Genomic DNA, 24,421 nt, shown 5'->3' on the forward strand with positions numbered 1-24,421 from the left:
CCCAGAGACACTTTTATTCTTTTTTTTTTTCTTTTAAGATTTTATTTATTTGACACAGAGAGAGATCCAGAGAGCACAAATGGAGTGAATAGTAGGAGAGGGAGAAGCAGGCTCCCCACTGAAGAGGGAGCCTGATGCAGGGCTTGATCCCAGGACTGACCCAAGCCTAATGCAGACCCTCAATCTGGTGAGCCACCCAGGTGCCCCAACACTTTTATTCTTTATCACGCCTTTATTCACCTTTAACCTTCAACATTGTGTGGTACTGGATGAATGTGGACTCATTTTTGTGGTTCTGGATGAAATCTTGGGCAACTTCTGTATATTTTTCTGATTTCTTTCAGGTAGTAAATAGTCCTGATCACTTTCATGAGTGAGAAAAGAGAAGACAATAACTGGTTAATTTTCATTAATACATTCATATTAATGTAAAGAAGAAATACTTGTAAATACTACAGTCTGCATTGCTATAATGGGTCATGTGGTCAAAGCTAGTGTTTTTAATTGATTCTCTGCTATTCTTTCCATATCCTCTTTGCTTTCAGCAAACACCTCATCTAATACTCTTAAAGATATCAATATTAATATATTTTAACCTACACAGATAAGTTATTTTCAAAGCCAGAAGAGCCCAAAATTGAGGATCTGGAAAGCAAAAATTTCCCTAATGGGTAACTAAGAGTAACAATGAGAGAAGACATTCCCATTTTAACCCCTTGATTTTCAGAACAGTCATCCTGGCTATGGAAGAAACCAGCACTATATATTGGTCAATCAGTGGGGGAATGTACAGCATTCTGGAGGACTTTGCCCTGCCCAGTGTGGCACTCAACTCGTGTTGTCACTGAGTATCCAAAAGCTGATTCTACCATTCCTTAAGGCCATTTAGTTCAAGGTGATCAGGCACATCGTAAGACCTGTGAATTCTATAATCCTGAGCCTATTACCTTATTTCATTTGCTAAATGAGTTCCTTGGTCAGCAGCTATACACAGTGGAATACCATGACAATAAAAATGATAGTCCGTAAGTCTCTGAATGGTGCTTTTGGCCGAAGCATGTGAACAGGGAAGGAAAATGCATGTCCAGAGTAAGTATCTGCTTGTGAGAAAAAGCACTGCCCCTTCCATTATGGAAGTGGCCCGATGTAACTGACCTGTCACCAGGCAGCTGGCTGCTCTCCTGGAAAATGGTGCCAACATTGAGGCTTCAGTGCTGGTCTCTGCTGGTTGCAGGTTGAGTGCTCGGCAGTGGCAGTAGCCATATCAGAATTGATAAACAGGAGCCCGAGTTGCTGAGACATGGAGAGCTTCTGTCTTGGCTATCACATGCACTTTGATCATGAGCTACTGGGCAAAGCCAGGGACAACTGGAGAAAATGGGTGGGGAAAGAAAATGGTATCTCGTTGTCTTGACTATTAAGATCCTCCTCCAGGGTGCCTGGGTGGCTCAGTCAGTTAAGTATCTGCCTTCAGCCCAGGTCATGATCACAGGGTCCTGGGATTTAGCCCAGCATCAGGCTCCCTGAAGGAAGCCTCCTTTTCCCTCTCCCTCTGCTGCTCCCCCTGCTTGGCTCTCTTCCCCTCTCTCTGTTTCTATCTCTATCAAGTAAATTAAAAAAAAAATCTTAAAAAAAATCTCCTCCAATGACATTATACTTTGGTGAACACTCCTGTAAGATATGAATATTTTCACGCTTTGTGTCAGCTTAGAATGGTTTAACCACCTACCTCTTCCCCATCATCCTTACCACCAAGTTCCCAAATACAGTCCCTTCAAAACTCTGAACTAAAAGTCAAATCTTTAGCCCTAGCTAAAGATTTTTTAAAGATCTTATTTATTTATTTATTTGACAGATAGGGCTTACAAGTAGACAGAGAGGCAGACAGAGAGAGGAAGGGAAGCAGGCTCCCTGATGAGCAGAGAGCCCAATGCAGGGCTCAGTCCCAGGACCCTGGGATCATGACCTGAGCCAAAGGCAGAGGCTTTAACCCCCTGAGCCACCCAGGCATCCCAACACACACCCTTTCTTTAGTGTCTGTCTATACCTCTGGCCATCTCTCCTTCCAGGCAAAATGAACAACTATGTGTATCCCTCAAATTTCTGTACACTGGGAAGACTTAAGGGTCCCCTCTGAGCAGGGCAGGAGTGCAGCAACTCTCTACCTTCAGGTATTACCCAAAATAATTCAAATCATGCAGAACCAACTCATACCATGCAGAACCATCAGTAAAGCAAGTCAACTTTTTTTTGTTCCTCAGCCAACTGGTCCTAGAGACCTTCTTGTAAGACCGTATGTATGGGATGAGAAAAAGGAGGCAGTTTAGTAGGCATAGGAGCCATGGGAGCCTGAGGCACTTGTTCACATAACTTCTTTTTGCCTTTAAGACTTGCTCAAGTCCAGTGATGTGTGCATACCCTTCCACCGAGATACTGCTATGAATGTCCATCTCTTTGGCTTTGTGACCAAAGAACACCCTGTTTATGTGGGCAGTTCAGGACATCAGTAATATAGTCACAATCAAACAATGAATCTCTAGTAGTGTCCAGTAAATGCTGGAAGATTCCAGAAGGAAAGCAGTCATCTGAAGAGAATGGCTGAGTTTGATCTGTAACCCTAAGGGTTTATTCTGATTCATCTTCAGAGGCTGCCAAAGATTCTACAAAGTGTCTGTGGTTCCATATGGTGCCAGACACTTCAGGCACCATCAGATGTGACAGTTAGTATGGCCCAAGGGACAGAGAAGTTGACACAGCATCCTACACTTTTTTGCAGAACCTTCTCTTGTTCTGGATCCTACTCAAAATGGAGAGTCTTTTGACTTTTCTGACAAATTAGTGAGAACAGCATGCCCAAATGAAGAACATGTTATTTCTGGAAGCTGAAGAGGCCCATTATGCATTGTACCTCTTCCTTACTGGTAGGAGTGGCCAAAGGCAGCAACTTGTCTTCCATCTGAGCAGAGATATTTTGACATGGCCCCAGTCACCAGGCTCTTGGACAATTTACCATAGTGGCAATCTCCCTAATTTCCATAGGGTTTATTTCATGCCAGCCAGCATGCATGGGTCTTACCAAAGTATCTAGTATGCTTTTTACCAAAGAAGTATGCTTTTTACATACTTATTACCAAAGTATGCTATTTCACACTTGCCAGGTCCATCCAGCAAGATGGCATCTGTGGGGTTGACAAAGCCCTGAGGAAGGAGACTGAAGCTGTATTGTTGGCCCTTCTGGCTGAAAGTTAACTGCCTCTGGTGATCTATACTAACAGGAATAAAGAAACAAAGTTTGCCAGACTGATAGCTGAGTAACAGGTGCAAGGTTGTCTTTGCTCCAGCAGAGAAACCATGTCTGAAATAGAAGCTGAAATTGAGTCAGCCTGATTAAGTTTATGCTTAATCCATCTTTATGCTATGCAGGACAAATAAGCAAGTTGAAAGAGGATAATCACCACTTTTCCAGATCAGCAGAAATAGTCTACCGCCTTGATTTAGAACGTGGCAGTATTTGAGAATAGTTGATACCTCCCTTTCTTTTCCTGACCCTTGGGGCCTCTGCCCAAATTCTGAGATGGGAAGAGTCCCATTAAACATACTGTTCCCTATATAAAGAGCCGAACAGAGTGCTTGAAACAAGGTAGACATTCACTAATAGAGGTGATGGTGGGTGGTCAAACATAGGGATCAATCTCACCTTTGAAATGGCTGTAGTCCTCTCCCCCTAAGCCAGACTGAAAAGGAGTTTTAAGCCTCATGTAAGGCTTAAAAGGTAGCTGCCTGGTCCTCCTTATCTTGTCTACATATCTCTTCCAAATACAATGTTTATAGCCACCGGAGTCCAGTAGCTTCTGTACAGCAGGCATACACCCAGATCTACAACCCACACTCAGTGCAAATCACAAGTCCCAGGAGGTCAGGATCCAGCTTAGCTACTCACACTGAGGGATGAGAGCAATGAGTGTTCTCCTGTTCTGGAGTCCCATCTCAGTCCTAATAGGTAGAGTGGGAACGTGCAGAGCCCTGGGTAGCCAGTGCATGCTGGCCTGACATCCCAGCTGGCATCTGTCTTGATTAGTCAGTCTCTGTGCCAATCTAGCTTTTCTATATGGTAATTATCAGTCTTGTTTGTGGGCAGATACTCAAACCACAGATGCACAGAACTGCCAGCAACGTGTGTGTACATACAGTTACATCTTTACTCAGAGGTGCACACACAGTTTCTTTCCTTGAAGTTATATAAACTTGGAAAATATGAACCAAGCTGATCTGAGGTGTGATAACATATTTTTGGGTCCCCCAATAATGGGTCCATGGTCAAAGGAGAGAGACTGATACAAAGCGAAGGTCAAGCAAAGCTTTATTTCACGCCAAGCATCAAGAATCAAACCAACCGTCCAATAGACAGGTTGGGGCTGCCCCTTACAGAGAGGGCGACTCTGACCAGTCATTTGGATGGTCGGTTTGATTCTTGATGCTTGGCGTGAAATAAAGCTTTGCTTGACCTTCGCTTTGTATCAGTCTCGCTCCTTTGACCATGGACCCATTATTGGAGGTCCCAACATTGGAGGCTCGTCCGGGATCAAACGACGAGAACTGAGCCAGCATCATAATTTCTGGGAAAAGCCTCTGGAGGTAAAATCTCCAGATTTTATTCTGTGAGATCCAGTCTGTCTGTCTGGTTGCAGAGCTCCAGGGTATTGCCCACTGGGGAGAAGCTGGATGCAGCCATGCTCCCCAGGGCTGGAATGGATGCGGGGACACTCCATCCCTCTTCTGGTAGATCGTCTAGGGGGTTCAAGTCCTGCTAGGCAGTCAGGAGGCTGAGAAAAACCCCACCAGCAAGTGGTTGCAGGAGACCGAGAAAATCTCCACTGGCTGCTGGGTCTGGTTGTCTTTGTCTTGTCTTTTTGTTGCCTGTTGTGTGGCTCGTCCCTAGGGGACTGAGAAAATCCCCACTGGCGAATGTCTCTAGGAGGCCGAGAAAACCCCCACCAGCGGCAGGCTCTGGGTGAGGGCTGCTGGTGTGAGTTTGTTTTTGTCCTGTCTTTTGTTGCCTGTTGTGTTGATCATCCCTAGGGGACCCAGAAAATCCCCACTGGCGAGCATCTCTAGGGCGGTGAGAAAACCCCCACCAGCAGCAGGCTGGGTCTGTGGTTGTTTTTGTCCTGTCTTTTTGTTCTCTGTTGCATTGTTTGTTGTGTTTGAAGAAATGGGGCAAGCAGAGAGTAAGGGGACTCTGACTTTCATCTCTCTGTTCCTCCTAATAGATGTGGGGCTTCTCCCTTACTCATTTCTTGTGTTAATGGCTGTAACTGGAGCCAACTGGGGTTAGTCTAACTCAAGACAGAGACTCCAAGGAATATTCCCAAGCAGCTGCCAAATATCCCTTTGTTTCAGGGACATTCCTTGCCCTCTCTGGCCCAACGTGGACTGCCTAGCCCCTTCCCATTGCCGGCGGGAAACTATGGCATCTGCTCCTCTCTTGGAGCTGATGAGCTCTAGAACTGGGAACCATTTCTCTGCCTTCTGGCAGCACTTTGTTCTGTTCTTCACTGTCAGGAAACAAGAGCAGCCCCAGGACCTAACACCCCCAACTCCAGGCCTTTCCATCCAGGTCTCAGGTAAACATTCTATGTGGAGTGGGCCCAGGTGGAATGTAAATCAGTATTTGAATTAAGTTAAGTTTGTTGGGTTAATTAGGATGAACATATCTTTTGAGTTAACAGTAGTAAACGTGAAACTTCAGAGTTTTTATTTAAGGTCAAATAAGCTTGTGTTATTTGTTAAAATCTGTTAACAAAGAGATGACTAAACTGATGGTTAATTGTCTGTCTCAAAGTTTTAATGGGTAGTTGTTAAGGTAGCTTTCAAAGTCTTTGGTAACCTGAAACATTAAACCAAATGGGACAAAATGCTAGAGCATTGGTTGCTGGAACTAGGTTTGTGCTTTTGAAATCTGTTGGTAAACATGTTTTGTGCTTAACTGCTATTGCAACAGTTCACAATTGGTTAATATTTAGTCTTCACTAGAAGTTAAGGTATTTCTAAGAGTACAAAATTTTGCTAAGTGTAACTAAGACTGATGGAAATAGGAAAAGCAACTCTGTATGTAGGAGAGTAAGAAAAGGTAATTTTGTCCTAAATGAAATGGTTATTTGGAAGAAAATGACTTGGGACAAAACCTGAATGTAAAGGAAAATTATAGAAGGTTTGTGAAGGAAAATCTTCAGGAGAAAAAATTTAGGTATGGTCAGGACGGACTAAGAAAAAATGAGAAAAAGACCAGATGCCGGATCCTGTTTGAATAATAAAGAAAGAAAAACAGCCCCAAGGTGATTTAGCACTCTCCTGAGGTGCCTCTCTCTCTATATATATTATACTTCCACATGAAAGGGCCATTTGGCCTTGAGAGACTGTGAAAACACCCCGTTACCATCCCCCATTGTACCACTGGTGTGGGACAGGAGACGGGCCTCAGAGGGCAAACACAGCACCTGCCCTAGGGTTAAGGCTCACCCCACTGATTTCAGCGGACCCAAGGCTGGGATCTCCTGGACAGCTGAGGCTCACCTCCTCCCTGCTGGACCAACAATAGGAGGCCAGGGACAACTGACTGGATCTGCCCATTGAACCAGGAAAGCCCCGGGGCCACTGTCTGAGCCAGACCCTTTCGTAAAGAATGGAAGAGGAGACTGATCACCTTCCATTAGCCAGGGATAGGGGGGGGGGGGTGTGCAACCTCTCTACGAACTGGCGGGGGGGGGGGTCCAACCTGTTTAAATCTGAAGAGTGCCTGACTGTGTGAATCTGTCTGTATGGCTCCCTGAGTCTCGCGGGGTATCATATGGCATAACGGTCACCTACTCCATGGAGTAGCCTGGTCCGGGGCTTTTTACAGAGAGACCTTAGCTAAGACACTCCTAAGTTCCCTCGAGGGATGTGAGCAGGACAGCATCTGAAAGGTCCCCCTCCCCTTTGTCTGCGACATCATTCACAATGGGAGGGAAACCCAGTAAACCCACTATCTTAAGACTGCATGCTTAAGAATAAAAAGGAAAGACACTGGTATAAAAATTTTCTCTCTGTTTAAAAGGATTTTCTCAGGGCGCCTGGGTGGCTCAGTGGGTTAAGCCACTGCCTTCGGCTCAGGTCATGATCTCAGGGTCCTGGGATCGAGTCCCACATCGGGCTCTCTGCTCAGCAGGGAGCCTGCTTCCCTTCCTCTCTCTCTGCCTGCCTCTCTGCCTACTTGTGATCTCTCTCTCTCTCTCTCTGTCAAATAAATAAATAAATCTTTAAAAGGATTTTCTCTCTGTTTAAAAGGACAAAGTGGGCGCCTGGGTGGCTCAGTGGGTTAAGCCGCTGCCTTCAGCTCAGGTCATGATCTCAGGGTCCTGGGATCGAGTCCCGCATCGGGCTCTCTGCTCGGCAGGGAGCCTGCTTCCTCCTCTCTCTCTCTGCTTGCCTCTCTGCCTACTTGTGATCTCTTTCTGTCAAATAAATAAATAAAATCTTTAAAAAAAATAAAAAAAATAAAAGGACAAAGTTTTCTTAGGTTAATTGATCTGTTTAAAAAAAAAAAAATGTAAATGGTTTTCTCTTTGCCTGCCCAGAGTTGTAAATGAGGTCTCTTTGATAGACTCATAAGGCTTTTCCTTGATACGCTAAGTTACTCAGGGAGTACTGCTAAACCAATGATAAACTTTGGGTTACATTTGGGTAAAAGCTGTAACTACTCTAGAGGTTCTATACATTTCCTAAAGTTTTAATGTTTTGATAAGAGTCATCACTTGATATTTAACCATATCTATTCTGAGTTTTTGTCATTTGTAATTGTTTTAATTCTCTTGTAAGATGAATTCCGCCCTAAAGGAAATTCATATGGGAGACTTTCAGGACAAATACAGGTCTTTGATATGTTAAAATCCTGGAACTGAAATGAGTAAGAATTTCCAGAAGTAAAAGCTGCATTTGGACTAAACCTGAATTAGCAACATGGGAAGCAACATAGGACTAGATGAACTGAAAGATTGTAATGTTGTGTCTCTTGATGTTTTGTCTTATTTTAAACATTACTGGTTCTGTAATGTTTGCTCTTCCAGACTAGGGAAACTTTTTCTTAAGTTATCTGCAACTTACAGAGATGTAAAAGTACTCATTTGTAAACAAATCAAGGCATTCAACTTTTCTATCTGAACTCTCTGAAACCAAGAGGTCTCAGCAAGTATTCTTTCTTCCATGGCAATCAGTCATTTGCATAAGTTCAATAAGAATCTGTTCTCCTTGTAACAGGACACCACTGGAAACACTGGTTATTTTACCAAGGCTTTGACTGGAATGTCATATTTGAAAAGACTCAGACATGACCAGACAGCTTAAAGGAACTAAGGTTGACTTTATAAAACCTGGAGCCGTAAAGCCCCTTGGAACTGTTGGCCTGATACCTTGCTTATAGAGTTCCCAGCAGCCTAGCCAGGTGAGTAAAGAATGTCACTGTCTGGCAGGATACTTTGGGAACCTCAGGAAGAGGAATTCGCCCAAATCGACAGGTATTGCAGTCATGTCTGATGGCAACTACGTGGCTTGGCTTCTGGCCCAGAGAGGCTACTAAAAGTTCAACCTAGAGATTCCTTATAAGAAGTTCCAGCAAAGCAGATTCTAAAAGGTTTATATGATCACACTCACTGTTCTTGCTGAGCTTATGTGAATAATTAGGCCAAGTTTGTTAAAACTGGACTTGTTCTTCAAATGAATTAGTCCTGATTTGGCTATCTCTGGGAATGAGGGTTATTTTAGAGAGAAAATTATGTTTTAATAACACATCTTTATGGCTAGATTTGGTTGTCTTTGCTCTGCAGGAGAAATGGTATCAGATGTCAGCAATGAAAGCACAGCTTTGTCAGAGCCACGCCACTTATTTAGGCATTGACCTCTACAAGGGTGTTTCTTGGGACAGTGGGCTAATGTAGGCTGTGGATACTGCGGTTCATGGTTATGGTGCAACCTCTCTATGAACTGGCTAAGAGAGGACTCACTATGATAGAGTGGACAACTGGGGCAGAAGGAGGATTTTGGGAATTACAAACAGCCTTACTGAGTGCCCCAGCATTGGCCATCCCAGATGTTACCAAGCCCTTCCACTTGTATGTGGATGAAAAGGCAGGGGTGGCCAAAAGAGTTTTGACTCAGACTCTGGGGCCTTGGCAAAGGCCAGTAGCCTATCTTGGCAAGAAACTAGATCCAGTAGCAGCTGGGTTCCCAACCCTTGCCTCTGCATAATTACTGCCATGGCCCTCCTGGTCAAGGATGCACGTAAATTGACTTTGGGTCAAAATCTTATCTTGACCACCCCTCACGCTATCAAGAGCCTTCTCCAGACTCCACCAGACCAGTGGATGACAAATACCCGAGGGACGGGATATTAGACCCTCCTCCTCAATAAACCAAAAGTGACTTTCTGGCCCCCAGTGGTGCTAAATCCAGCCACATTGCTGTGGGAGGAGCCGGCTGATCACCCATACAACTGCAGGAGGTCCTAACCCAGGACACAAGAATAAGGCTGGATCTCAGAGACACTCCCCTCTTGGATGTGGAGATGACTCAGTTCACAGACAGGAGTAGTAACCACATGGTCGATGGAACAAGGTATGCAGGGGCTGCGGTGGTTTCTCCTGAGCAGAAACTCTGGACAACAGCCTTGCCACACGGAACCTCGGTGCAAAAATCAGAGCTGATTGCACTCACCAAGGCACTGCAGATGACCAAGGGTAAGACCGCCAACATCTATATGGACGGTAGGCTGGGTAGAGGCTTTTTCTGCCAAACACGAGATGGCGGGAGTGGTAGCAAAAAGCTACTAGAGGTTTGGGTACCTCTCGTGATCAGGTCAGACAACGGCCCTGCATTTGTGAGTTCAGTCTCACAGGCATTGGCCAAGGCCATAGGCACTAATCGGACACTACATTGTGCCTACCGGCCCCAGAGTTCCGGGCAAGGAGAGAGAATGAACCGAACTTTTAAATAGACCCTGACAAAGCTAATTCTGGAGACTGGCAGTGGATGGGTGGATCTCCTTCCTTTCGCACTCCTCAGGGCACAATGTACACCCTGCTTAAACAAGTCATTGCAGTCATTGCAGTCTGTCTTGGAAGGAGCCTTCACAGGGACCCAAACTGCCCACAATGGGATGGAGACGGAGGTGGAACCACATCCCTACCAACCCAGGGACTTGGTTTGGATATGCTGCCACCAAGTAAGAAACTTGGAGCCTTGCTGGAAGGGACCATTTACTGTCATTCTGACCACCCCCACGGCAATAAAGTCGAGGGCATCGGGGCCTGGATTTGCACAGGTCACATCAAACGAGCCAAGGATGAGGATGCCCCTCAGAGATGGATGCCGCTGCCGATGGACCCCGCCCATCATGGAACTAAAGCTAAGACTCAAAAAACAAAAAAAAACCCAAAAAACAAAAAAACAATGAGTTCATTAAGTTCATTGTTGCTCCTGATGTTAAAGTATAGGTGGGAAATATAGACAATTAGGGCTTGACATAGTATTTCTAAAAAAGGGGGGCTCTGTGTAGCCCTAGGAGAGAAATGCTGTTTCTGGGTAAATCACACTGGAGTCATTAAAAACAGGCTGGCAGCCATGAAAAGAGGCTAGAAGAGTCAAGGATTTGACTAATCTCCAAAGAAAAGGTGGGGAATGTAAGGGCCTATTTAGCCAGAGGGGCCCCACTTCAGTTGAACAGCCATTTTGTTGTTCATGCAGTAAAACTTAAATTGACCCTGCCCCTCCCAGGGGAACTTACTTAAAAGCAAGTCTGGGAAACCAGTCCCAGATAACTATGCCCAAATACAAGGGTGGGTCAGGTCAGGTGGAGATAACAGCCCGAATGCAGGGATGAGTTGGGTCAGGTGGAGACAGCCAATCAGTAGAGCGCGAATACTGTCTCCCTAGCTACCAAGGAGTGTGGGCCCCGCCTTTTGGGCGTCAATTCTGACCAAGGTGATAGGCTAGTTCAAATAGCTACTATAGGTGAATTGTAATTCAATTGGCCACCCCTGTGGGACCTAGCATGACTGTGCAGCTTTCTCTGTGTGGTGTAATCTCATGGCCACCTGTGTGTGGCCAGGCTCAACCACATGGCCTTTGCTCTATAAAAGTTAGTCTGTGAGGCAGGGAGGGGTCGCCCTCTCTGTAAAGGGCGGCCCCGACTGGTCTGTTTGACGGTCACTTTGGTTCTTGATGTTTGGCGCAAAATAAAGCTTTGCTTGACCTTCGCTTTGTATCAGTCTCGCTCCTTTGACCATGGACCCATTATTGGGGGACCCAGCAATATTGAGGAAGCAAGTCTTTCTCTTGGCCTCCTAGTCTTTATGTCTTCATTCCTTTGGTTGTTAGGTCTTACAAATGGCACTGGAAAGGATTAAAGGGGACACAGGCACAGTCTCCAAGAAATACCAAACCCAAAAATACAACATTGAATCATCATTTTCCAGATTGCAGGCACATACTGAGAAAGGTTCAATTAAAACAGGAGGAGGAAAAAAAAAACCACAAACAAACAAACAAACAAACAAAAAAACAGGAGTCCAGGGATTGGCAAAAGTTTACTAGAAAGGGTCTGATAGTAAATATTTTAGGCCCTGTGGGCCTTATGGTTTCTTTGTAGTGACTCAGCTGCTGTCCCAGTAGGGAAGTAGTCCCAGACAATAATAAACAAATGAGTACAGTTATGTTCCATAAAACTTTATTTGCAAAGGCAGTTGGTGGGCCAGATTCAACCCAGGGGCCTTAGTTTGCAGAACCCCACACTAGAATCTAAAGAAGCCAAAAGCCATCAAAACTGGCCTCATGGGTCTTCCGAACTTTGATAGGAGCTCCATCCTATCTCCTTCAGAAAGGACAAAAATCTACTGTTTTGGGTGTGGCATCAGCTTTCTTCTGATTATTTTGATTTGTTTTGTTTTGTGCTTTGGTATTTTGATGTTCCTCTGAATGAGTTTTCTCAACCCACCTTTTTGTCTTTATTTCTCTCTTTCTGTGAATATCTCTAAATGCTTCCCATTCTTCATTTGTCCTCTTGCACCCACAGGGTTTGGAGATTGTAGAATGAGACTCTTTCACAACCATCCTTGCTAAAAATCCTGGCTTCTTTTCAGGTTCCTCATCTGTATGGAAGTACAGAGGCAATGTACAGCCAAGAACACTTGTCTGGATCACTGGGTTGGATGTACCACCACCTTGCTATGTGACTTTGAGCCAATCACCTAACCTCTCAGAGACTCCCTTTCCTCATCTGTCAAATGAGAGAGTTGGCTAACTGATCTAGCTACAGCCTCAACCTGAGGCAACTGTCTGGGGCAATTAGTGACAATGTCACTCATAGAACTTAATGAAACCCACTGGAGGTCACAGAAATTAACCACATGATCTCTGGTACTTGACAACCTTCCTAAGGCTTGTGCAGCTGAGGGCGGGGGCATACTAGCTAACCTGAGAGAATCTGAGAGCCCAGCCCAGAGACAAATGACTCCAGGACCCCTCTGCTCCAGGAAAATTAATTTACATTCCTAAACTTCCATTAAAGTCGCTACAAAATGGCCAAAAATATTGACTCAGTTGGAAACAGGACTCTAGAGAGCTACTGTTGGAGGCGGGAGGCTTTCTCTTCTCCACTAGTCCCTCCTGTGTTGTGTGAAGCTCTTCCAGCCAGATAAAGGACTGCCCTCAAATCCCACCAAATAAATGGATGAGTGGGTCATGAGGAAATGGAGGCAAATTCCAGTGCCAGAGGAAAGAGGCTTTCTCTGCAAGCACAGAGGAGGGACCTCAGGGAGGATCAGGGAATCAGCACTCTGGCTGAGGCAGGGGCTGGTGCTGGTGGGCAGCTGGTGGGGGGAATTTATACAGCATCATCCTCACTCTCTCGGGCTCCCCCAGCTCCTACCCCAGCAGCCTGTGGATGCAGCAAATGGGCAAGGGGCTGTCCCCCACCCCCAAATTTTCCTGTACACAGTCTCAAGGGATGGGGAGGGAGTAGAGAAGCCCACATCCTGGCTTTCAGAAGAGCAGGCCTTTATTGTGTGACTCTGCTAAAGCTGCCTCATTTGTAGTCTAAATAATTCACTCACCAATCTCTCAAGGAGCATTAGAAGGAAAACAAAACCCAACCCAGCCCCTCCACTTCACTGAAGGCAGGCCAGGAGGCTGGGAGGCAGCCCCAAGCTGCATAGAACGCCTGCCTTCAAAGGTTCACAAGGACTGGCAACCTTCCAAAAACTGCCTGGGGTCTGGTTTTGTACAGCCCTTGAGCTAAGAATGGTTGTTACATTTTTTAAAAGGCTTTTTTTAAAGACAAAACACACAACAACAAAGAAAAACATGTCAGAGACTGTATATGGCTTGTAAAGCTTAAAATAATTGCTATCTGGCCCTTTCCAGAAAGTTTGCTAACCCCCTAGCCCATTCCCCAGTCTTAAAGGAAGAGCTGACAACCTCGGAACTACTCCTTGACTACCCCACTCCCTGACCCCACCATGTGGGGCATCATTTTCCACCCCATTGCCCAAAACAGAATGAAACAAAAACAAGAAAAACACCCTCGAGTGAAGTGAACGGTCTTGGTTCTACTGCTTGGGGAAGAAGAGGAAGCAGCAATGATGGGCTGAGGTTCAACCTCAGCTTATCATCTGGGGGTCAGAGGTCAGCATCGTCCTGGTTGGTCTCTGCTGACACCCTTCCCTTCAAGCTCCATGCCCCGACACACACCCTGAGATCCTGATGATCCCAGTGGATCCCAGCTGATCCTAGCAGTCACTGAGTCTATAATTCTTGTACTGATGAGATACCCGACTAGCCCCCGTCTCTGAGTCCCTAAAGCCTATGTCAGTCTGACTCTGCCAACCCTCAATCCTGGACAGAGGCTCCATCCAGCCCTGCAAGGGCTCCCCTATGGCCCAGTATGGCCTTTGAAGGAAGACGACTGTGACCGGCCCTGGACTCCACCCAGAGCCTCTCCTAAAGCCAGAGCCTCTGAGAATTCCATTCAGCCTAAGTCCTCTGGGAGAGATGTGTCAGACTAGACACAATGGCGCTGCCGGCTCAGAGTGCCCGGATGTAACTGGGCTGAATGATCTCTGGCTACCATGGGGCCTGGTAGTAATTTTGGGGGCTGAGGGCCGAGTGGAGATCCAATGGTCCCACATGCTGGCATGTAAGTATTCTGGATTACTTCAGGTAACAGGGACCTGTTCTAGAGTCTCCCAAGAAAAATGTTGCTGCTATCCTGCCAGTCCCCTGCAGGCTTCTCTTCTTGAGATACAAACAACATGGAAGACCCAAGTGGAATACCGTATCTGGGTTAAGCAAAAAGCCTTAGAGATTTGGAACCCCAAACTGGGAGATCTGGGGCAAGTCCTCTTTCCTCTTTGGGACTCAGCTTCCTCATCTGTTGAAATAAGCAAACAAACAAAAACTTGAGGTCTTTGCATGGGAGTGATTTTAAGGGCCTGTATGTTTCATTCCCAATGAATAGCCCAAACCAGGCCACACCTCTGCAGAGCTTTGCTAGAAAGTTGTCTGGCTTCATGTCAGCTTTCACTCCCCAAGTCAACCCAGTCCCATGCAAATGAGGTACAGCTGGTCTCTCATGGGGGGAAAGGTTTTCCTTGGGCATGTTGGCAGCTTGCTGGGTGTTCAGACTGACGTGAGAGAGGGATGTGGCAGGTGGTGAATGTGACTTCTTGTCTTCTTGCCTTGAGCTGAGGGGTTGGCCAAAGGGTCATGGGGGTCTCACCCTCACACCCCCAACATGTCCACAGCACATGACCCATATACGGTCTGCATGGTAAAGTCCCATACCATGTGCTTTAACCTCAATTAGCTGAATTGTCTTTCAACAACTCTCCAACTTGACTGGACATTCCTCAAGGGCAGGAATTGTATCTTGACCTTCTTCTGGGTCCCCCAGGAGAACCCAGCACAACACCAGGTATGTGGCCAAAGATCTGTCCTTATCTGCTGAGTAACTCAACTGAGATGCCCCCTGAGAAGAGTGATTCTGCACTTGGCACAGAACATGTGTCCAGGTAAGTGAATCTCCACTTTTGCTGGCTGATAATAATACCATTCTTCAGTCCATGGCTCAGTCAAGCTGTCCTGTCCAGCACATGACCCAAGAGCTATCGTGTGACCTAGAGAGCAGGTGATGGGGGGAGAAAGGAATGGAGAAAGGAATGCCTAAGACTCCCCAGGAGATGAAGGTCACATGAAGGTCATCAATGTTGTTCCCTTATACCTAAGCAGTGCAGACTGGGAGAGCACAGTAAGTCAAGCACATCTCAGAGCACTTGCTTCAGATTGGTGACCCAAACTGTAGGCACAGCATCTATGGGCAACAAATGCAAAACTATAAAACAGTGACAAATGTCGCAAGCCCTGTGGTGGGTCTCACTCTCTCCTGGTCTTAACCAGGCTCAGAATGGCTGTCTCCCTTGCCTGCTTGCAGCTAGGAAGCGCTACACTTTTCCTAGCTGTGGCTCCTTCTCTTCTGTGCTCCCCAAATATGCGGCTCTCTTCAGAGCCCCAAAGGCTGCCTTCTCTTCTGTTTATGTGTCTCCTTGTTTGCTCTCCTGGTGATGGGAAGGGATCTGCCTTGCCTCACGTGTCACTCATCTTTACAAATGGTGATGGCACAGCCATGCCACTGATTAGTTATGACACACATGGAAATGCTAATGAGTTTAATACAATTTTAATTACTCCTTGTTCTGTGGTGGCAGGCAGTAAACCATGAAAGTAATAATCCTCTTGGGTGCCCTCAAAGGTAAGATGAGAGGAAGACAGGTGTGAGCTGTAGGGAGTTAATCCGGGGGGTGGGGGTGGGGTCTGCAGCAGGGGTGAGTGGGCAGAGGGGCTCCCTGCACAGACTCCCCTCTGAATTATCTGGACCATTTCCTAATGCTTTACCTTGTTCTTATGGACCTGCCATTTTCTCGAAGACAAACTCACCTTAGGGAGAAAAGGAAACCAAGGCATATGGAGCATCAAGGATTGGTTCAGGACACATCAGACTTCAAATCCCGAGGCCCTAACTCCAGTCCCCAGAGTGGAGACAGTCCAGAGGGACTGTCCGGGCATGTGCCCACATAGTTCACGGATCTCACCTGAGGACACAGATCTCCTCGAAACCACCCCCTCCCAACCCCTCCTGAGCCCTGTCCCTCCACACTCAGTTGGAAGGGGGAAGAGTAGGGAGGGATAGAGAGGCCGTCCCGGGATACCTTGGTGGTTTTGACTTTGTGTCGGCCGCTGCAGCTCCATCCTGACAGATCCGGGAGCACTCTGCACTCTTCCCCCGGCAGGCAGGGCTCCATCTGACACCACCACTTCCGCAAGACGATGGAGGCTGTGGGAGCAGGGGGCAAGGAGAGGCAGGGCAAGCTCTCCAAGGAGCCCTCTGGTGGGCCCGCGGTGCGTGAGAGCCCAAGCGGGCACCTTTACAGCCCTGCCACGTGAGGGAGCTCATGAGCAGGGGTGGGATCGTCGGAGAGGGGTGGGTGTGAGTGACCCCTGTGTGTCCACGTCAAGGCCACAGGGGAACAAGAGGAGGGCATGTGTAAGAGGCCGATGGAGGAGCAGGAGGGGAAGAGGTCAAGGTCTGCTGCCCAGTTTGGGAGCAAAGATTTGTGAGACAGAATGTCTCATCTCACTCCCGCCCATCAGGCAGGGAGTGCGGATAAGAGGAAGGGCCCTCACGAACAGGACCCCTTCTTCTCTATGGAGCCGGCAGTCCCATCTGCCCTCCTCCCTGCAGAGGTTACCCATCATTTCAGACCGATCACAAAAGCCCTGGGCTGGTATGAAATTGTATCCGAGCAGATGGTGCGGCCTAGACTGATCTTTTTTTTTTTTTTTTTTTTTTTTTTTTTAAGATTTTATTTATTTATTTGACAGAGAGGTCACAAGCAGGCAGAGAGGCAGGCGGGGGATGGGGGTGGGGGTGGGGAGCAGGCTCCCTGCGGAGCAGAGAGCCCAATGAGGGACTTGATTCCAGGACCCTACCCTGAGATCATGACCTGAGCCCAAGGTAGAGGCTTTAACCCGCTGAGACACCCACGTGCCCCAAACAGACCTTCTTATCTCTGTGACTGGGCCCTCCCCGGTGGGCCGGCCTCTCACTCACCGTCCACGCAGGAGGGCTTTGCGCGGGTGGTGCCGGCCACCTGGCCGGAAAAGCAGGAGCACTTGACCGTCTGGGAGCGCTCCTCGATGCGGTTCCGGTTGCAGCAGCGATGAGCCGCAATCACTTCGCAGGCGCCCTGCTTCACCACGACTGAAGTGGTGGAGGAGATCAGGGCTCAGCCCATTCAGGAAGCCCAGCTCTCCTCCCACCTGCCCTGCTTTTTCTCGGGCCCTCCTCCCGGCCAGGGGGAGGGATGTTCAAAGGGTGGCCTGCTGCAGGGGAAGAGGAGGAAACAGGAAAACCCCCTGCTCCTTCAGCGGTCTCGCTTGTCTTTCCTTCGGCCCCAGTGAGGCGGCGCTCACTCCTCTTCCGCAGACTCAGGCTCTTGAGCAGAGCAAGAAAGGTGGAATTCCCCACCAGCCCCTACTTCCTCCAGCTTCTTCCGGGTGAGGCCCAGGGGCTTAAAATGCGTGGGGAGGATCATCAGCTTACACAGGCTTTAGCCATCCCAAAAGCAATACCACAGAATTAGGCCAGGAGGTTGAACTTAAGCCTCCTCCCCACTGCCTCTCTCCCTGCAGAACATGGTCTGGCCTGCAAGGAAAGGGAGCCACAGGTCTGCCCACAACTTCTCTGGGCTGGGATGACAGAGGGGGGCAGATTTTCCTGGGTGAAAAACAGAAAAGGAGCCAGAAACCCTAGAATCCACATTTTACCCGGCCTTGGTGATCGGCGGGCTCTAGAATGGGGTGGAGCAGTGCCCCGCTCTCCAGGCCTCCAGGAAAACCCTCCCCCAGGCTCTGTGGCCTGCCCCAGACCTGTGGGAGTTGGCGGCTGCAAGGAAGCTGAGGCAAGGAGGGTCCACAGCCAGGCCAGGGAAAGTGCCAGCAGCCAGTGGCCCGCGCTCCGGTTCTGAGAGGTCCTCTCACACATCCTGGGGAGAGAAGCACACAGACGGCTCAACACAGAGCAGGAGCTCCGCAGGGCCCAGCCCCCGGACCATGCGCTCTGGGAGGCCCAGAGGCGGGCAGGATGCACACCTTATCCACAGCGGCCCTCAGCCTGGCATAAGATCACCATACAAGGTGTCCGAGAGGGAGAATGTCCAGTTGGGAAAACCACCACGGAGAGCTCTGTGGGGGGAGAGGCCTTTTAAGAGGGCTTTGAAGGGTCTTGGAGGGCCACGGGAGGAACTATACTGCTGACTCCCATTTTTTTGAGCCCTTGACCTGGGCATGTCACATACATGCTCCTGCAGCCTTTACAACTGTCCTACAAAGTGGGATTATTTGTACCTATTTGACAGATGAGCAAACTGATCCTCACAAAGCCTGGACAGAACCAAAACAACCATCAATAAAGGAATGGCTAAATACATTTGTGGGGCATCTGTACAAATGCAATTACATCCAGACCACTCCTCCACAGAAGGAGGAAATGCTTTATGTACTGAGGCATGTAATGATCTCTAACAATAAGCCACCATGAAGGCTTATTATGCACCACAATAAGTGCACCACAAAGTGCAGGATAGGGTGTAGAAAATGTGTTAAAGGGAGGGATTATATATATGTTGCTTAAATATGTATAAGCTAGCTCTGGAAAAGGTACCAAAGAAAACCTAGTAATATTGAGTGTCACCAAGAAGGGGAACCAGTTCGCTGAGAGATGGAGGCAGAAGGGAGACTTAATCTTTTTCCCTGTTGCTTTTCTTCTGGTGGACAGGGGTGGGGGTGGGAGGCTCTTAAACTGTAAGAACGTAAGCAATTCTTTTTCAACAATTTTAAATTTAGAAAAGAAGAAATGACACCAGGGCTAATGGAAGTCAAATGATTGCCCCAGGCCAGGCAGTACATGGGGGTGCCCGAGCCCAGAAGCCTGGCCTATTCCTACCTCACCACTTGAGCTTCTCCTCCTCTAACCTTGATGGGTCAGGCCTCCCATCTATCCCAGAGGACGAGCTAGAGACAGAGGGGATCCCAAGGACACAGAGGCAGAGAGCAGCAGGGGGCTGCCCAGGCATAACAGGAGTCTGTCCCCTCCTCCACTGCACTGATGTCCTGGCCCCTTGGGACATCGCTGGAGTCCCTCAGGTGTCAGCACTTCCCTGGGATCACCAGAGGCCAAACCAAATGCCGGGACTGTGGACTGGGTTCTTCATCTCTGTCCCCACCACCATCCCCTCAACTGTCCCCTCTTCGGTGTCTCCTCACTCACTTTTTTGGGGATCTTCCAGCTTCTGTCTGTTCATTCACAGGCCTCAGACTTACTCCACCTAGGCAAGTAGGAAAGATTCTTGGGGGTGGTGTGGACAGGAACAGAGGGAGCCTGTGGCCCTACAGGAGGTGAGGGAGCACCTGGGTGAGGACAAAAGGTGCCCTGGAGTAGAGCCCATTTCTGAAGCTGTTCCTCAAGGAGCAGGGCGGGGCCAGAGGCTCTCCTCTGCCTTTCAGACTCTGGGAACACACATGGCAGCTAGCCTGAGAAGAGTAGCCTGAGGATTTCTCTGGCCCAGGAGTGAAGCAGGGCAGACAGTGGGGAGGTGTCTAGGAATCAAGGCTATCACAGCTCTGGCCTTGGGAGGGAGCCGAAGGCCAGGGACGGATTTCTGAGCAGGATCTGACAAAATGTTGCTCCAAGAGGCTCCGGGAAAAGACCCCTACGTCTTGAATCCTTTTGCCTCCACCTCCTAGTTCCCCTGCACCTGCGTCCTGGACTGGAGCGGAGCAGGCTCCATTCTGCCCCCGTCACCCCCATTTCCCTTCTGGAGGGCTAGAATGGGGTGCCTCCGGGTCTCAGGGGCCCCAGCCCAACAGCCTCTGCATTCTTCTGAAAGACCTCTCCTCCTTCAGCCTCCAAGGGGGAGGTGGAGCTGAAGCAGGTAGGATGGTGGGGCTGAGAGGACTATGGGGACAGATGGAAGAAGTGGTGCCAATATCCCAGAGACAGGTGTGTTCACGGGTAAATGCTTCCCAGCTTTCTCGATGTATCTCTTTTCTGAGTGGGTATCTCCTCTCGCTGTCCCCTTCAGGAACCTTCATTTTGATCATTTCAAATACAGCTTTGTCTTCTCTCTCAGGCAGTCCTCATCCTTTTTCCTTCTGAGCTGCCACACCATCCAACCCAGCTCTCCTCTGAACCCCAAGACCCAAAAGATGGGGGTGTGTACTTTTGGGCTGAGTTCTCAGGCATTCTATTCCCTCCCTCGGGAGAAGGGGGGAAAGAAGCTTCTAGGATTTGTTCTGGCTTCCACACTCCTGCCTCAGTTTCCCAGACTGTTTCCCCCAAACCCGGATGCAAGGTATGGGGAGGCTGAATTAGCAGCCAGCATACCAGCATAGCGTTGAGGATGTGGACCACGAGAAGCTTTAAGTTTCCATGTCTTCTCCCCGCCCCCTCCAGCGCCCACTCACTGCTCCAAATTCTGAGCCCCAGGATCCACCCGCCCCACGGCGGTGCCCACTTGCCTCTGAGTCCGGCACCAAGACTCCGAAAGGCGGACTTCAAGCGGGAGCGGCCGGCGCGAGTGCTGTCGAGCCAGGAGCCTCGTGTTCCTCACCTAGTTGCTGCCGCGTCCCCGAGGCGGCGGAGCTTTGGCCAAACTGGCATCACGGTCATGCCCGGCCCTACTCCGCGCACGGGGACCTCCTGGCCCACCACGCCAGCTTTGCGAGGCCAGCCGCGGTGTTTTGGAGGCTCCCGCCGGCAGGCCAGAGAGCCTGCAGCCGCCGCCTCCTTTCTGGGGCCGGGGACCGTCCCCGCTCCGCCAGCCCGCCGCGGGCACCACAGCCTCCTCCCGGACAGCTCCCGGAGCAGCGCAGAGCGCTCGGCTGGGCGGGCGGGCCCAGACGGGCGCAGCGGCCCCTGTCGGCCAAGGCGAGAAGAGCGAAGAGAGGCCGGCCGGTCCCGCGGCGCTGTCTGCAGTCCCGGTGAACACCTCCCTGGGGCAGGCCGGGATAACCCAAAGAGGTCCCTCAAAACACTCGGTCTTGTGGCTTCCGGGGAGGGAGGGGGCTGTGTGTGAGGAGGGACTGCCAGGACCCCCAAGGGTTTTGACTCTTGAATATTCTAAAATTGCACTGTCCAGTAGGATAGCCACTGATTCTACGTGATTATGTAAGTTTAAACATAAATTAGATAAAATCCAAAAATGGTTTCTTATTTGCATGGGGCTCAATAGTCACATGTAGCTGGGATTACTGTATTGAAAAGATACAGAACATTCCCATCATTGCACAAAATTCTATCAGACAATGCATTTCTAGATTGATATGTTAGCCCTGAGAAAATGTTAAAATCCAGGAGGGAAGAACAAATGATCTCTACCCTAGGAGTGGTGTCCTCAGGGACAGGAAAGACTAGAGGAGGCATGAGGGTAGAGGCTAAGCAGGCAGGAGGGCTGCAATATTCTGATGATGGGTCCTTATGGATGATGGCTATGAACCCCAACTTGAGAACCAAACTTGAGACCCAATATCCTCATTATATGAGTTGCAATATAATTGCAATTTTGTAAATCTTTACAGGGTAAGAATCTGGATGTGGAAGCATTAGACAAATGGGAGAGAGAGGTGGTCTGTGAATTTGTCTCTTAGCAGGAGGGACACTCCTCATAGTTTAAGAAGGCTTTGTGATTGGAGTAATGGGGTGGGTAGAGGTAAGGGGGAAAAGCCTACTTCTGAGCTCTGGGCCAATGCACGTGGCTTAGGATAAAGGGGACTGTCTCGAGGATGCCCTGTCCCCCTCACTGGCCAAGGCCACACACACCCCTGGCAGGGCCAGGCACTGAACAGTCTCAGTTCTCAGAGAAGAGTATCTCCCAAGTCTGACTCTCTACCCGTCCCCTTACCTCTTCCCCTTTCTGCTGCCTCTGGGACTAGTAGAAATGATGACTTTCTTACCAGGTTCTGGGGCAGTCTGAGGATGGAGAAAGTGTGATAATGTCAGGAATCAGAGGTAAGATGTTCAGAGAGAGGAGAGCCTTAGGATTTAGGTAGGGGGATGTGGTTCTGGAGCCCAAGAGTGCTGTTGACATCCCCACTACCCATCTGCTGCTGGAGCTAGGGATCTTTCTGTCCTGGCTCTGTGGCCTATTTGTAGCTACACCATGGTGGGTGCTGTGAAGAACAGGTACCAGGGAGCAGGGTGACACAGAGAAGTGGGAAGCCAACTGCCCCAGAAACACTGAATAATAAAAATAGCCAGGATGTTATATTTTTTCATCAGTCTTGGCTTGCTGTTGTTGTTTATGCCATTTATCTGAGAGCTGGTTCCTGTTTTTCTCGAACAGGAGGGAAATACCCATAGCAACAGCATGGTTTTTGCCCTACAGGAAGTGAGGGAGCACCTGGGTAAGGACAAAAGGCGCCCTGGAGTAAAGCCCATTTCTGAAGCTGTTCCTCAAGGAGCAGGGCAGGGGCAGAGGCTCTCCTTTGCCTTTGCCAGTCTATGCCTTTGCATCTGATTTGTTTTTCTTTTCTCGTGACTTCTATTTTTCTGGCTCTCTCTGCCCAGAGTGTAGGTATGATTACAACAAGTCCAAAGACTGAATGAAGGGTCCCCTGAGTGGCTCAGCTGGTTAAGTGTCTGCCTTTTGACTCAGGTCATGATCTCAGGGTCCTGGTATCAAGCACCATATTGAGCTTTCTGCTCAGTGGGGAGTCTATTTCTCCCTCTCCCTCTGCATCTCCCGCCCCCCCACCCCCATCCCAGCTCATGATCTGTCTCAAATAAGTAAGTAAATAAATAAATCAATACCTGAATGACCATTATGAGATTTTTATTTGGAAGCTGGGAGGAAAACCACTCCTTCTGGGACCCCAGGTCAACCTGCAGTTACTCGGAGGCACCAATAGTCGAGCGGTCCTGGCATTGAACTTGCCCTGCTTGTCCAGCCAGACAAGATCAGGAAAAAAGAGGGCTATGTTCAGGGAGCATTCTGCCCACAGACCCAGTGATGGAGTCCCAACCATGAACTCAGTGCTAGTGATTCCTGAGAGCTACCCTGACTTACATTAGGGCCACAGGGCCTTGTCTCCATTTGGACAGTGCACGGGGCAGGAGGTGTCGCTAGAAATGTACTGATCAATTACCTGATAGCAGGCTTAGGAACAGGGCTCCTTGGGCATCAAAGTTAGTATTACCGGTCCCTTGCAAGCAAGCGCTTAGCCTGGCCTCTGTCTCCCCCTGGCGGTGCCTACAGATCTTGTTCAGCCTGCAGGCTCAGCCTCTGCAGGGGGGGAAGGTGGGAAGAGGGGGAACCCTCACTCTTCTGCCATTCACCTGCTCCTTAGTCCTTCCTCCACGATCCATACAAATCAGCTTGGTTCATCAGACAGAACGGAGTTTGGGCGTTTGGGGACTGGCACGGCTGTGAGTCATTGGTTGTGTGACCTCTTGAGACAAGTCCTGTAAACGACGGGCGCGTCATCGGTAAAAAGAACAGAACACCCACCTCGAAGGGCTGCTGTTTGGTATAAATGGCCTAATATGTGGAAAGTGCTTTGTAGCGAGACTACTATACAGTAAGTCGGAGCAGTTATTGTTATCCTTATCAACTAGCCCTGCTGTGGTCAGGGGAGGCCTAAATGTGGGGGGAAATTGGGTCCTGAGAAGCAAAGCGGAGTCAGAGCGGCAACCGCTCCCCAGATCTAGAGGTGGTCGTCAATGGGGAACAGCGCCGTCAGGAGCCCAAGAACCTAGCCCCGGCTCCCTAATTCAGGGTGGTCGGCTCCCGTCCGCGTCGTTAGCACCTCCAGCACCAGCTCCTCGCCCTCGCTCTCACTCCAGAAGCCCCAGCCAGAGGTGTTGTCACACCAGGTGCTTCACACCCAGCGGTGGCGGAAGCTGCTGGTTTCCCTGAGGTCACCAGCTCCATCACCCTCCCGGCAGGCTGGCTGCTACGAACCGAGGGCGAGGAGACCTTCCCCCCGTCACAATGGGGAAGTTCTAGCTGATGTCTCATCTAGAGCACGGCTGAAATAGGGTATGCTTCCCTCCGTCCCCTTCCTACGACTGCAGACCCTTCTGCTGCAAAAAAGCCGAGGCGGAGGGAAGCCGAACACCGCGGGTAGGAGCCGCGAGCTGATGGGGCGGTGCCAGGGGCGGCCCAGAGCAGGAGGAAGTTTTGCCGGGACCCACCCTGCCCGCCCAGAGCCAATGGCAGGGGAGAGCCCATAGGAGCGAGCACCGCCCACCGCGCGTCCTAGGGGGGAGGGGCCCGCCTGG

The 24,421-nt window shown here is 49.2% G+C and overlaps 1 protein-coding gene across 10 annotated transcripts; it reads right to left on the reverse strand.

The window, feature by feature from the left end:
* Positions 1 to 11,741: 11,741 nt before the first annotated feature.
* Positions 11,742 to 21,025, reverse strand: TAFA3 (TAFA chemokine like family member 3). 10 transcript variants are annotated; one of them, XM_082688332.1, is made up of 7 exons: positions 20,662 to 20,800; positions 19,412 to 19,469; positions 18,013 to 18,128; positions 17,195 to 17,344; positions 16,293 to 16,417; positions 15,979 to 16,020; positions 15,615 to 15,828 (listed from the first exon to the last, which is right to left on the reverse strand). In XM_082688332.1, the coding sequence occupies exons 3-7, from the start codon at positions 18,125 to 18,127 to the stop codon at positions 15,724 to 15,726; spliced, it is 537 nt and encodes a 178-aa protein (XP_082544458.1). In that variant the 5' UTR covers position 18,128; positions 19,412 to 19,469; positions 20,662 to 20,800; the 3' UTR covers positions 15,615 to 15,723. The 10 variants fall into 10 exon arrangements, with proteins under 10 accessions (XP_082544461.1, XP_082544456.1, XP_082544459.1 ...); XM_082688335.1 differs by lacking the exons at positions 15,615 to 15,828; positions 15,979 to 16,020 and adding an exon at positions 11,742 to 15,203 and having other exon boundaries at positions 17,911 to 18,128; positions 20,662 to 21,025; XM_082688330.1 differs by lacking the exons at positions 15,615 to 15,828; positions 15,979 to 16,020 and adding an exon at positions 11,742 to 15,203 and having other exon boundaries at positions 20,662 to 21,020.
* Positions 21,026 to 24,421: the final 3,396 nt, after the last annotated feature.

The sequence above is a fragment of the Mustela nivalis genome, assembly GCF_964662115.1.
Source record: "Mustela nivalis genome assembly, chromosome: 10".
NCBI lineage: Eukaryota > Metazoa > Chordata > Mammalia > Carnivora > Mustelidae > Mustela > Mustela nivalis.